This window comes from Tigriopus californicus, chromosome 12 (genome assembly GCF_007210705.1).
Source record: "Tigriopus californicus strain San Diego chromosome 12, Tcal_SD_v2.1, whole genome shotgun sequence".
Taxonomy (NCBI): domain Eukaryota; kingdom Metazoa; phylum Arthropoda; class Copepoda; order Harpacticoida; family Harpacticidae; genus Tigriopus; species Tigriopus californicus.
Window position 1 is genome coordinate 16,107,052 of NC_081451.1, and position 14,679 is coordinate 16,121,730.

At 38.2% G+C, this 14,679-nt stretch overlaps 1 protein-coding gene across 2 annotated transcripts in view; it reads right to left on the reverse strand.

Annotated features, from left to right (window-relative positions):
- Positions 1-14,679, reverse strand: part of LOC131892271 (uncharacterized) — a 24,692-nt gene that overhangs the window by 2,032 nt on the left and 7,981 nt on the right. Inside the window, exons 3-10 of one of the 2 annotated variants that reach the window (XM_059242075.1) lie at positions 13,899-13,920; positions 12,017-12,144; positions 11,700-11,815; positions 10,034-10,241; positions 9,871-9,968; positions 5,274-5,419; positions 760-853; positions 505-697 (exon numbers count right to left, since the gene is read on the reverse strand). In XM_059242075.1, coding sequence (XP_059098058.1) covers positions 505-697; positions 760-853; positions 5,274-5,419; positions 9,871-9,968; positions 10,034-10,241; positions 11,700-11,815; positions 12,017-12,144; positions 13,899-13,920 — 1,005 coding nt within the window. Of the gene's footprint in view, positions 1-348; positions 698-759; positions 854-5,273; positions 5,420-9,870; positions 9,969-10,033; positions 10,242-11,699; positions 11,816-12,016; positions 12,145-13,898; positions 13,921-14,679 lie in introns of both variants that reach the window. The other variant, XM_059242074.1, reaches the window with a different exon arrangement.

The window sequence follows — 14,679 nt, forward strand, 5'->3', positions numbered from 1 at the left end:
CTTTGTCCCAACCCAGGATTTAGGGTCAATTCTAGTGACCGTAGAGGCTTAATGTGCGTTTTGAGAGCACCTTCAAGCCCTCGAGAATCCAGGCTAGTTCGAACAATGAAGTCCACATCTCTTCTTTCTCGGGCTCCTTCATTGTTTAACTTGCTTCCCTCCAATATTCGTAGGGAATACGTAGGCCTTATTGATCCCGTTGCATCTTTCAAGTCAGACTTGGACTAATTTTTAGATAACATTCCAGATCAACCCTACATTCAAGGACTAACTCGGTCTGCCAACTCAAATTCGTTGGTAGACCAAATATCATAAAGATTGAAAGGTAATAAATAGAAAAATTATAACCTTTCATTTCAATAGTCCTGAGGATTGCATTCCCTGTAGCGGTTAGAAAAGCCCGTGAAAAACTGAACCAAATAAAGAAAAGAAAAAGAAAAGAAAAAAGGATATCAAATGAATTAATTTGGGGTGGGGTTATATTAATGTGAAAAAGATGGTTACTGCAAATAGTTTGAGAGTTCCCTTCATTGGTGTCGCTATCAGTCCCTACAAGTCCCGCAGAGCGTCCACAGAACCGATCATAATCTCCAGGAACATTTGACGATGAATCAGATGGGTAGAAAGCTCCTGGTATGATCACGCAATCATAATTGCTCTCATCTCCATCAGAACCATAATTACAACATTCTTCGGTCTGTAAAAGTGAAAGTTGATATTCCTTAAGGAATTCATTAACACGAACTGTTTTGAACATACATCGCCAAGTGCACGTTTGGTATCGTCACCAGATGTCATAAAGTCACTCTCTTCCTCTGTTGTGTAACAAATGCGGCAATTTCCACGCTCACGCCTGAAACCAAAACCAATTAAAGGATCATGTTTTTTGATTCAAGCACACCCATACAATCTTATGTCAACCAGCTTCTAAATGTCATTAAGAAAACAAATGCAAGGTCTAAGAGAAAATGAGACAATAGGATTTTTAGGTCAATGGTGAGGACATTCATTGCACGTTTGTGTCGCATGGGCCGAGAAGGAAAAGCGGGGTGGAGTGAGGGGTGGAAGCAAACTTGGGGTGCTGATTTTGGGCTTGTCGTTTCCTGTAGATTGGACAATGAATAAAAACTGAGCCTGATGATTCAATATCCTGTGAATTTTATCAATTTTGAGCTTTGAAAATAAGTTCCCCACAAAACACAATTGAAATAACGTAGCGCTTTCATGAGTATGTTTTTCGGCTTCGAAAATTTAGTCATTGTATCAGAAAGGAAGGTGTGAAAAACTAATGAGTGAGATTACATGTGCAATTTCATTTTAACCACTAGTGCAACGCAAATGTCATGTCAAAGTGAACATTAAAGATAAATTAACTTTTCAGCATACCAGATATCCACAAAAGAAGTAAAATCAAAAGCGTTTGGACCCACACTTGATTGAGAAAGTAAAATTAAACTCAAAACGGAAAAATGATGCCAAAATTGAAATATTTGGTTGAGCCGCAAAGAAATGCTTTTTTTATGATGCCTTAACTTTTGAAATCATAACCATTCGAGGTAGACTGCTGCATCCAAAACTTCCTTACCTCTACTGGGATTAAAATTTCCAACACTTCAAGACGAAAGGCTTTCTTAATTCCATTTAACATATCTTTTATTTTCATAAATCATTTGATCGACCAACAACTTAGCGTTGGCAGATCTGGCTAGCCCTTAAATGTTGGGTAAATCAGGTATTTTCATTTCAAAATGTCTAAGTCTGGCTTGAAAGATACGATTATTAGAGGGAAGCAAATTAAACAATGAAGGAGCCCGAGAAAGAAGAGATGTGGACTTCATTGTTCGAACTAGCCTGGATTCTCGAGGGCTTGAAGGTGCTCTCAAAACGCACATTAAGCCTCTACGGTCACTAGAATTGACCCTAAATCCTGGGTTGGGACAAAGCTCATGGATGCTTTTGAAGACGTAAAGTATCAGGTACTTTTCGTACCTTCTCTGAACACTGTACAGTCCCAACTTGTTTAGTCTCTCCCAATATGAGAGCTCTCTCATATCTTCAATGTTCCTAGTAAAACATCTTTGGACCTGCTCGAGCTTTTGCAAACCTGCAGAACTAATTGGAGCCCAAATAGGTGAGGCATATTCAAGATGTGGCTGGACAATCGACTTGCACAGAGTTAGCATTGTGATGCTATCTCTGGACTTAAACGTGCGATATATCCAACCACACAATTGGAATTTCATTCCGTTCAGGGCCATATTACTCTTAGTAACCCACGAGCAGATTCTTTCTAGGCCTTTTGCAAGACTAGCGGAATCTTGGCCATTCCTACCAGAAATTTACTTTGTATCGTCAGCATAAGAAGAGAGACTGACAGTAATAGACGAATTATAACCTTTCATTTTAATAGTACATTCCCTGTAGCGGTTAGAAGAAAAAGAAATTCAACAAGTTTGAACTTCATGATCTTCTCAAACACCTTCGCACTATTCGAAGTGAGAGAAATCGGCCTGTAATTACTGGGGAGCGACTTATCTCCCCCTTTAAAAATTGGAACAACATGAGCTAACTTCAGTGAAGATGGAAACTTGCCCTGATCCAAGATGCAAGGCATCAAGTACGAGAAAACAGGAGCGAGAACAAGTGAGCATCTCATCAGAAACTGAGATGTCACACCATCAGGACCAGGAGAGCTCGAGAAAGCCTTAAGTCCCTGATGGCCTCTAAAGCATCTTGATCTGTGACTACAAGATCATCTAAACGCTCAACTTGACTAACCTTGTCCATCTCAACAGACTTATCTTCAGAGCAATGAGCTGTTGCTTCCGAACTCAGTGGGGTTGAAAACACACTGGAGAACTGATCTCCAAGCATGTTAGCCATAGTCTCGACATTACTAATGGCTTCCCCATCAACCTCAAAAGGCCCAACAGAGTGTTTCATTTATCTCTTAGAGTTCCCATAAGAGAAAAAAGCCTTCGGATTCGACCTGACCTCCTGAACCACCTTACTCTCAGTTTGTAACTGGTCATATTCGATGGAGGCCTTAATCTTACCCTGAACTACGTCCGACTTTTTTTTGGAGACTACCCACAATTACTGGATTCGAAGTGCTCTGCAGTCTTTTTGCTAGTTTGCAACTGTTTTTTAGCAAATGCTTCCTATATTTTGGACTTTTTGTCCGTGTACCACATTTCGAAACACATTCAGAGATTGCTGAACTGGAGCAAACTTCATTAAAAACTGAAACTAATTTATCAATGGCTGCATTCATGGACGATTCATTATTCAGCATTGGAATGAGATCAAGCTCCCCTAACCTTTCTTTAATCAACGGCCAATGTTCATCTTTGAACTTGAACTTAGCCTGACCGACCTTTTTGGCCGGTCTTACTCTAGAGCACGCCGGCTTTTGAGTTATGGTCGACCCTATCTCGAGAACATGATGATCTGACAGATTAGTAGGTGTCACATGGACATACTGGATCAGATCAGGGTCATTTGAAAAAAAACAAGTCGAGGACGCTATTCTCTCTAGTGGCTACACCAACGTGCTGGGTGAAATTGCGCAAGATCGCAAATTCTTCCAGCTTTTCGAACGACTGAGATGTCGATTTCGAGATGGGAATTGACACTATGTCCTGGGTTGGGACAAAGCTCATGAATGTTTTTGAAAACGCACGGTTTTAGTTCCTGAACTAGATTAGAAAGTTCTTATCGTTTCTATTTCATTCCAGTGGTGCTTGAAATTCTTCGCAAGAAAGGTTTTCATCTTGTACATGGACAAAAGTACATTGGATATAAAGGTTGAACACGTAAAAACCCGGACATGAAAAATGGTGACTTTCTCTGCGTGTGTACCTTATTTTTAGAAACTTCAATAATATATGACCATACGTAAGGGCAATTCTAATTAATCAAGCTGGTTTTATCTATCTCTAAGGGCCAGAGACCTCACTTTGCTCCTGACCCTTGCCATCAACTTCTGCCCGAGGTCAGAATCGACCTTCCTGACTGCTCATAACCATTTAATATTGCATTCGTCTTTACATTTTATGGTCAATTATGTTTTCTTCAATACTCCTTTCACAAATGACCAAGTTTCTCTGATTGGTCCTATTTCTGAGTTCCATCTTTTGGCTGCAATATTGATTTCATTTTGTTCTTACCATTTATTCTGCCTTAGTATTGTGACGACTTGCCAGTTGGGCCAAAACAATGCCTCTACAATAAGTTTTCTTCATTCACGTGATCTGGTCAACTTGAGCTTTCGAGGACCTTAACTCTAACCTTTCTTTGACCTTTTGAACCAAAGAGTAAGATTTCTTATTCTCATGGCCCCAACTCGGCTTGAAATTTGGTGGATTTGTTTTATAAATATCAAATAACTTTGGTATCACATTTCGAATGGATCATCATTTTTGTCAATTCCATGGTTTTCTCTATACTTAGGTTGTTCATGAAGCAGTTTTATACGCTTTATACAATCGATTTTGTCAAATCAACTTTTGTCGCAAGATAGACTGGCATCCTTATTTTCAAGGAATTCGTGTAGAATGAGCTTTCGGCCAGTGTCTCAATTCTTGCGATAAAACTTTTTTTTAATGAAAGACATTTGTCACCAATGAACAAAACGATATTTCAAAAGTGTATCCAGATTATTTTCTTGTCAACTTCAATCGTTATGACGACTCTTCTATGTCCGGATTTTTACGTGTTCAACCTTTACTTGACGTCGCCAAATGTACCCCAATAGTATAACGGAAAATTTAGAAACTATTGAGCTGAACCTCCTGACCAGAAATTGAAAAAATCTTAGTCAAGATCTCCAAGCCACGCAGATTCACTCACCATAGACATCCAAAATTATAGGGATGAACATGACAAGGTTTACGCCGTAGTTCAAGGATGATGTCTATAGAAGAATTTTCGTTAGCCCGTTTTTTTCTATGGTTCACACTTTCAGTTGTCCAAGTTGAGGTTAAGCTAAACAGGTGATACAACGTGGACAAACAAAGAAATTTGACTCGAGCGAATAAAAAATTACGATTGAGAGGAATTCGTGAAAAGTTCCAAACTATATTTGATGTCAGTGGATGAAATGTGTTTTAACCACGACTGAGCGAAAATGAGCCAACGAAAAGGAGTGATTTGACAATTAACTGTCAATTTTCAGTCTGTCTAAATTTTATACTGTAAAAGAGATTTTGGAGTCCTTAAGAACAGGCAAATTGATTGTGCCTGTCATACGAGTAATTTCATGATTTACGAACCTAATGCATATGTTCTGGTTCTGGTTAGCCAAGTGCTGACCTCCATCAAAATTGTACGTCTTCACAGTCCCAACGGTAGCTCCAAAATAATATTGGGTACATCCGTTTGGAGGTATATTTGGATGATTGCAAGAATATTGGGTAACCTAAAAAATACAAGAGAAATGCAAAGTCATTTTTCTGCTGTGGATAATAGATATCATAGAACATGCCATTAAAAAAACCTTGACAATTAGGCCTCATTCTTTTTGGGGTTCCCCTGCTATGTTTCAGAAGTCATATCAGAGGATAATGAGATATGGAATATCTAAAAATGACTCCATGGCCTGTGACTCTATTTGAATCTGAAACCTGGGTTGGGACAAAGCTCATGAGTGGCAAAATCAAGATAAACATCATCGACTTACTTGGAACTCTTCAGCATCTCAAGGATCTTCTCTACTATTTACGCTCAATCACTTGGGTAAATGTTCTAATATGCGCTCGAAACGGATTCTAACTAGGAGGAAGGACTTCAAGGACAGCAATAGGTTTGATAAGTTTGAAGCTTACGATCTTCTCAAACACCTCAAAGTCCTAAGTTAGAGAAATGGACCTATGTATTGTTGAAACGATCACAAGAATACCAGTTTTCTTCATTCCTATACTTCCATTGAATGTCTACTCTTCACCTGAATATAATACAAGAGTATGGAGGAATGATGACGAGTTAGATTCGGTTCAGAGGCAGCCACATAGTTGCTTGTCATTTAAAAATCCCGCACTGTCTCTCAACATATCGCCAAGTCCTACACAGAGGAAGGAGCACCAAAAGAGTGCACTGCGAGTACCTTAGACCATTAGTGGAGTGGAAAGCTCGGTCGAGGATCGAACGTCTTCTAGAGAGATTTTGTAGAGCTATGCGTTCGTACCTCCTGATCAGATGCATTCCCGCTGACAGAGTGCTCAATGAATTCCATCTTCATGTTCACGCACTGGATTAGGAGGTAATGCAAAACTGAAAAGTCTTCTAGTGAGGTTTCAGAGAGCTTACCACTCAACTAATGCCGCACTACATGGCTAGACCATAGATAACTTCATATATAGATCGATCAAGGGCGCTGCGATCGCATATTTTCGTCTCAGCTGTCGCTGGTGAGCAAAATGTTTCATTCGTAGTCAAGCTACTTAGGACAACTATGGTACAAATTTGAACCGTTGCCGGCTCGTCCAAATCCAGAGTAGAAACCCCTAATACGAACTCAACTGAAACCCAGGGAACAAGCCTGGGTTCAGGCTGACCTCCACAGGTGTTGGAATTACCTTGATTACGTAAAGGCGCAGCGCAATCATTTCGCCAACATTCAAGCACATTGTTGGGGGATTGAAACGAAATTCCGAATGCCCCATCACTGCGTTGCAATTTCGGATACATTTTGTTACAATTTCGAGATTTTCGAGATGCGTTGCGAAACAAGGGCAATCAATAGAGTCCCTTTTCCACCAGCGTCAGCAGACCTGAAAACATGCTCATGCGCATGCGGTACAGCTCCTGTTGAGCTTAAGCATTCTAGTTATAGTTGACAAGGGTAAGGGTGTAAGGGTATGGTATCTGATTTTCATCCGACTACAATTGGACTGTCTACTGGTTTCCGATTAAGGGGCTTTCATACCTTCTCTGAACACAGTACTGTCCCATCTTTTTTTTGCTTACTATTAAACTTGTACAGTTTAAATATACATGACTGGAAGAAGGGTCCTTTTTTGCAACGTCACAAGGCCCAAAGAAAACGGGAAGAGGCACGGTAGATTGCTATGTAGACTGCTCATGCCTTGCCTTGACCGCAATTTCTTTTTCGGACATTATGTGACCCGGGGCACTAATTTTGAATAAGATTTTAATAGAATGAGTCAAAAATAACACAAACGCATTATAATTCAATAAAAAGGTATTGGCCCAATCGGCCCTCTATTTGGTAGAGGCTGAGTGACAAAGCGCCCTGTAAAATACTGAACGTAAAACATATTTCGTGCAGCGTAAAAAAAAGAGCGTAAGGGGGCTATACATTCCCATTAGCATGAGCAACATGCTCAAAACCGGAATATCACTTCTCCCTCACACAGGTGATGGGGGGAGTCATCCATATTGATCCGGTCCATGTTGATCCGATCCATGTTGATCCGATCCATGTTGATCCGATCCATGTTGATCCGATGCACATTGATCCGGCCCACGTTGATCCGGTCCATGTTCGTCCCAGGGCTACGGCCCATCCCAGGGTCATGGGCCATCCCAGGGTCACGGGGCCATCCCAGGGACATGCCAACTGCATGGCTCATTGCCTTCACGCTCAATCCATATGAGGAGAGCCCCACTACTCGTTCCTCTCCGACGAGGAGAGCTCCACATGCTCAATCCTCCCGACAAGGAGAGCGACGAAGGGAAGCAACCGATCAACCAAATGTGCCATGTTATATATTTGTGGGTTATGAGTTGATAACTGACTTTGTATTTAAATAGAACAGTTTACATATATATGCACTGTGGTTATAATTCCTAATTAAGTGCTTGCTTCTCTTTTTATTACAAAGAAAGTGTTTCTTTGCTAAAGAAACAAAAGGAACACATTTTGTTCATCTTTAAAAGTAGCTCATACTAGAATATTAATGCACTTAAAATACATTTTCTAGTATCGTTGTGCAAATCCTAGTCAAACAATGTTATCAGAATTCTTTTTTTTGCACTGATATAAAATTTCATCAATATCAATTTTGCAGATGCTTACTTATTGCACTTTGAAAGTTGCATTTTGCTATAAAGTAGATCGAAAAATGACATAAACCTACTTTACTTAATTGCAAAAAGCAACTGATGTGCTTTTATAATAGCATGAAAATAAATTATATTCTTTCATAAATATATCCTTAGAACCTAAAATTAATTAATATTGGCACCTAAAATCTACTCAGGATTTGAAATTTCCAATTCCTTTTCTTTAACTTGGAAAGGTAGACTTGCCAATCATGTGGTTGAAATTTTAAAAGGATACATTTGTTTAATTTTCAGATTCGTCACTTTTTGTTCAGGTCATTTTCTACGTACCAAAAACTTTTTCATGAAATGTTAATGAAAATGCTTTAAACTTCAAGGTCACAAATAAATGAACTCATGGTTAACGATTATGATATTATAGTTATGAATTGTTTATCTTAAGTAATTTTTAAGTAATATTATAAACATTTTTTTTTGCTTTTTCTGCATACTTTTGAAAAGTGGAACAATTTCAGCTATTTTTAGAACATTGAAAAAACATATTATATTTCTTGGCAATTTTTATAAGGTGCAACCAGAGCATTTTACAGCCAAGTTCGGTGCAATTTACATCTTTTGAAAAGTAATATGGCTGCTGACTCGAGGACTATTCTCGGTCGAATGAGGCATGGTCAGGCGAGAGCAAACGAGCTGCTCGCCACAGTAATATGTCAGACTTTATGGTCCGAGAGGTTATATGAAAGATGAATAGATGTTAGAGGAATTCTCCATAAATAAGTAAAATTTGGTTTTTGCCAATGCTTTGGATGACGGATTAAGTCAAAATCTGTTCTCTTGAACCAAAGAGTAAGAGGCTTTCTTTTTTTGTCCCATTCCGAGCCAGAGTCCCCTTAGGGATAGGATAGATCATGGAGTGAAGCGAATTTTTAGAATGGCGGAATTTTGTACAAAAATATTTGTTTTGTTGCTCAATTTGAGCCAGCACTTTTATCTAGTTAATCGTAGCAGACATCACTCACTGCATTTTTGGCTCAATCGCGGGCTTGAAAAGAAAAAAATGATTGTGGCACCCTGATTGTGGGTGCTGAGCGGTGTCGAACATCGTGTACTGATCACAATAAGATTTAATGTCAAAGGATTTCTGTTCTAGGCTGTTCAAGATGTTTTGTGGAAATCTTTACAATCTTTGCAAATGAAATCTTTGCAAATGAAATCCTCACAAATTCTAAATCGAACAAAGAAGTAGAGTCTGGCAAGTCCTTGAAGGTAGGGTTGAAAGGGAACTTTGATTACAAACATGACCACATCAGACTGAAATATTTTTGTTGGCCATTTCTGCCATATTTGTGACTCTGTACTATAATTCAGACTCAATATCTTAATGGCCAATGCTGAATCAAGCAGGAAAACAGAATTAAATCGCAAATTTGGAAGATACACGTTGCAGGTTGGTGCAGCACCTTGTCTCCGCTTTTGCCTTATAAAGCTGGCTGGGTCAGTCGTTAATTTCCAAACACACTTGACAAGAACAATGCATAAATCAACAACGAGAACAGCGTTGCATGAAATAAATGCATCGCATCAAGCTCGAATGGGAGAGGTCATCTCTTCAATAACTACGACCGTGCTAATAAAATTGGGTGAATTGGAGGAGGGATCCTCGAAAAGTGACGGAATGAGATAGAGAAATTGAAATCTAATACGACAAAATCCAGTTTTCTCCGGATATGAGAAGTTGAGAGAAATGTTTTGCTTGGTTTGAACTATCATGGGCTTTGCTAAGCCCTTAATTTCAGGGACTGGAGCTGCACAAGCACTAATTTGATAACTGGAAACAAGACTTACTTTAATGGTCCACCGGCGATTTTCAATTCTGCCTCCTTCAAGAGAGCTACCCAAGACGAAAACCAAGTCGTTGCAGATGGCAGATGAGGCCACATACACTACAACAATTTTTTCGGTGGTCAGATTTAGAATCAAACATAAAAATTAACAATTTCCATCTCACTATGTGTGCCAGAATTGATGCCACATATTGTGGGGGGAGTAATTCCACTTGGAGACAAAGCCGAGAAAGAATCAATCGTGCATTGGGATGCACTTGTTGTTTCAGAAGTGGCACCATCTAATCCAAGGACACCTGCCAACTGTATCCCGCTGACCGTTGTAGATGTGGATGGTCCACTGATGCTGAATTGCTCAAAGTCAAGTCGAAGCTGGAAATGGGTTTGGAGCACGAAAATTCTTCAAAGGGTAAAATAGAAATCAGCGAAGCAAGGCATCACGCAAAAAAGTGTTCACTGCTCTTTGCCCTAATAAATGAGCTCATAAAAAGAAAACAATGGCACATAAAACTTTTTACAACACCCCATGCCAGCCAATGCACGAAAAAGTAGGAAGGGCACGCCGAGGAAGGAAAAGGCGCACACTAAATGTAAAAGGTGTTTTTTAAAAAGAAAGCTTGGGGATGAAAATTGAGGTGAGGACCGCATTCATGAGTGGAAACTGGGCCAAGCATTACATAGCGTCTCCTAATTAATATTCAAGTTTTGGAATGAATTGCGGAATTCTCTAAAGTAAGTTGAGCTATTAATTGGGTCGACACAAAGGCATACTTTGTAATAATACATAACATTGTAACACATACACAAAATAATAAATTAATATAAAAATAATAATACTTTGACATAATTTAATTGGGCGTACTTAATTTTATTGGGTAGGTGGGTTTTTCGATTGAAGACCTACTAAAAGTGAGCAGCCCGAGCCAGGTGCTCAGGAAGACTCTTCCAGAGCACAATGATAGAAAATACACTTATGTACATCCTAGGCACGGACTTCTAGAGATCTGGACTGCAAGCGAGCTTCCCGCCAAATCTTGGTCATAGCGACTCTGACTCACTTTTCGAAAAATATGAAACGTAGATCACCTCAATTAAAGGCAAGCCATTTTCATCTTATTTCATTATAAAGTGATTCGTTTCAAAGATATGGATTCAAAAGCTTATCTAGCTGACCAAAAGCAGGCCGAAAATTCGAAGTTTATGTGGTGTTTGCTACATAACTTTGACCATATCTCCTGAGTTTCCCAAGCATAGCTTTGGGCTCAGACTTGGCCAAGCTCATCTATTTAACACCATCTTGTGGTCGTGTGAAGTGCTTATTTTGAATAAAGTGAAATATATCTATACAAATATCTCTAGAAGTCCATGACTTAGATCACACCTTTGCTCTTCTTGACATTGCTGACAGGTGCGCATTTGGCTGCCTTTCGTGGAAAAAGTATTAATTAAACGAGCAATCTTCAAATTATTCTCTTTTCCTGTTTAAGCAGGGTTTCAAAACTCATTCAAAAACCCAGACTAGTTTTATTGAATCCACTTAACTTGTCACCAAATGAGATGTCAAACGTCTTGAGGGGGCATTTTGTAAACCATGCAGACTTTTGGTGACAGCAAATGCCATGAAAGAAACTGATTGGACCAATATGTGCCAAAGAATGCGTTTGATTTTGAAAGATTTTATCTGAAAAAATGTTATCACAAAACAAAGAGAATACTCTGACAAGTTAAAGAGTTTCATATGAAGAAGGCTTTGTATTCCTTTTTATTTTGTTGCTTACTTACTTTTGGAAAAAAATCAAAAATTAATAATCAAGAGGGGGAAATAATCACCTGGCATATGCCGTCGTTGCACGGACAGATCTTCACTCGGCATTCGCCAAATTCCATTCCATTGGATTCAAAATAAGTACCATTTTCGCTTGAGACGACACCGCATGTGGCGGTAACTAGGATAGGAAAAACACAAAATGAGCCATTTAGCAAAAAGAGTACTGCTCCCCTCTTAGGGTTTTTTCTATTATGAAAATAGGTTTTCATGGGCATTACTTTGGAACCCATGAACTTGATTGTAAAAAAGGCTAATTCAATTGTTGTTTCCTTTTCAAAAAAGTAACTGCCATTGTAGAAATAGATATTCCTCAACTTACACGTGCAGCAGATTCCATATCCTTGAGCACAAGTCCCGGAGTTGATCCCGCCTCTGGTGGTGCATTCATCCGATGTGTAACAAGTTCCCTCTTTACTTCCTTGGCCTATGCACGGATCATTGGCGAATCTATGTATACATGACATTGGTTTTCGGAGCGCGTATTTGGGGTCTTAGCGATGAGATATCACTGAGCTTTATTATTTTCCCTGTGACTGATTAAAGCCTGAGCCATAAGAGCCCTCTTTTGATAACTTGATGAGCTTTAGATGTGTAATTAGTTGGGATTCACGGTGGTTATAATTCCTGATAAAGTGCTTGCTCAAAAGCCAAGACTTCTAGTTGCCAATTTCTTTGCTAAATAAACACAAGAAACAATTTTTGTTCAGTAAGTATCTTTAAAAGTAGCTCATATTAGTATATTAAAGCACTTAAAATACATTTTTAAGCATATTTGGGCAAAACCTAGCCAAACAATATTATCAGAACTCTTAGTTATGCACTAACATCAAATTTTATCAATATCTATTCAGCAGATGCTAAGTTATTACACTTTGAAAGTAGCATTTTGCAAAAAAATAGATCGAAAAATGATATACACCTACCTTAGTTAATTGCAAAAACAAATGATGTGCTTTTATTATAGCTTGAAAATAAATGATATTATTTCAGTTTCATAAACATTTCCCTAAAGCCTAAATCAATTAATATAGGCGCCTAAAATCTCCAGAGTATTTGAAATTTCCAATTATTTTATATTAAACTTGCCAAGGTAGACTAGCCAATCTTGTGGTTGAAATTTTACAAGGATACATCTGCCACTTTAATTTTCAAATTTGCCACTTTTTGCACGGATTATTATCTAGGTAACAAAAGCATTTTCATCAAATGGTAATAAAAATGTATTAAACTTCACGATCACAAATAAATGAACTCATGGTTAACGATTATGATATAATAGTTATGAATTGTTTATTTTAAGTAAGTTTTAAGTGATATCATAAACTATTCTTTGATTGCTCTGCATGCTTTTGAGAAATGGAACGTTTTTATTTATTCTTGGGACTTTGAAAAAGCATATTATATTTCTTGGCAATTTCGATAAGGTATAACCAGAGCATTTTGCAGCCAAATTTGGTACAAATTACAACTTTTGAAGGGTAATATATCAGAGCCTGTTCAATGGATTTTTATGAAATTTGAATAGAAGGCGTAAATAAGGATGCTCACCATGTCTATTAATAACGATTTTAAAAATACTATCTTCTAATAGGGTTTCAGTGGATTGATATCCTTATAAGAGCTACTTTTAATGATGCATACTTTTTCAAACTTGGTCCTTGTGCTGTTTCAACAAGGAAAAACGAAATTAGAAGGCTTGGCATTTGAGCATAATCTTTTTAAGTGGTGTCGGAACCACCGTAGATTGTAATCAGCCAATTATTGATTTAATCATTTATTGTCCGTAGTATACGTATAGCATTTAAATAGCATTTAACTAACAGGTTGTCTGAGCCGAAAGTGCCAGTTTTTTGCAATGAATACAACTCCAAACAATATCTGGTTCAAATATTTCTCAAACCAACTGGTTATCAATTGTCATCAGATCAATGATTACTATACTGTCTATCAAAATGCCAACTATATGTCATAATTGTTAAAGTATCGACAGATTGCCTTCCTTTTAAAAGAATACGTTAATAAAGAAACTTGTTTTCTTGAGCGGTTTATATCTTTGAGAAAACAAAATACACCTATTCTGTAGGGTCTATTCCATTAAGATGACATTGTGCTGGTATAGGTTTCTTCGTATCTCGCCTTCACCAACTAATTGTTTTCCAATCCTGTGGATTTAGATAACCACCTAAAGAGATGAAAGTTACCTGATAATTTCGAACATGGTCACTAAAAAAAAGCAAAAAAATAATAATAGACGATTTTGGCATCACTTAACAAAAATATTATATATGTGTATGTATGCATATATGTATTTCGGTCTTTGGAGGCAAAAATGTTTCAAGTGGATATAATTAGATAAGATATATTAAGATAGGATGTAATTAGACTGTGGAACCTCATAAGCCCTATCGTCTTGCTATCATTATGCCCCTTGCACTTGAGTGTATTTTGCACTACAAGCATTCGATTTTCCACAACGGTCTTGGACCTTGGGATTTAAAGAGGGACATATTTCAATTTAGGAGTGTTAGTCGTTCACTCCAAAAACATACGCACTTTTGACATGCGAAGCAATTGAAGTTGGTAGAACCAGTTGAAAAAAAGCTAATGACTTGATCTGGCACCAACCCAGTCCATCGTTTCTTTTTAGTTTGGTTTGGTTTTCACGAGCTTTTCTAAACGCGACAGGGAATGCAATCCCCAGTACTTTTAAAATGAAAGGTTATAATTCGTCTAGTGATTACCCTTTAATTTTTATATGATATTTGGTCTACCAACGAATTTGGGTTGGCAGACCCGGCTAGTCCTTGAATGTAGGGTTGATATGGAATGCTATCTAAAAATTTGGCCAAGTCTAACTTGAAAGATGCAACCGGATCAACAAGGCCTACGTATTCCCTACGAATATTGGAGGGAAGCAAATTAAACAATGAAGGAGCCCGAGAAAGAAGAGATGTGGACTTCATTGTTCGAACTAGCCTGGAT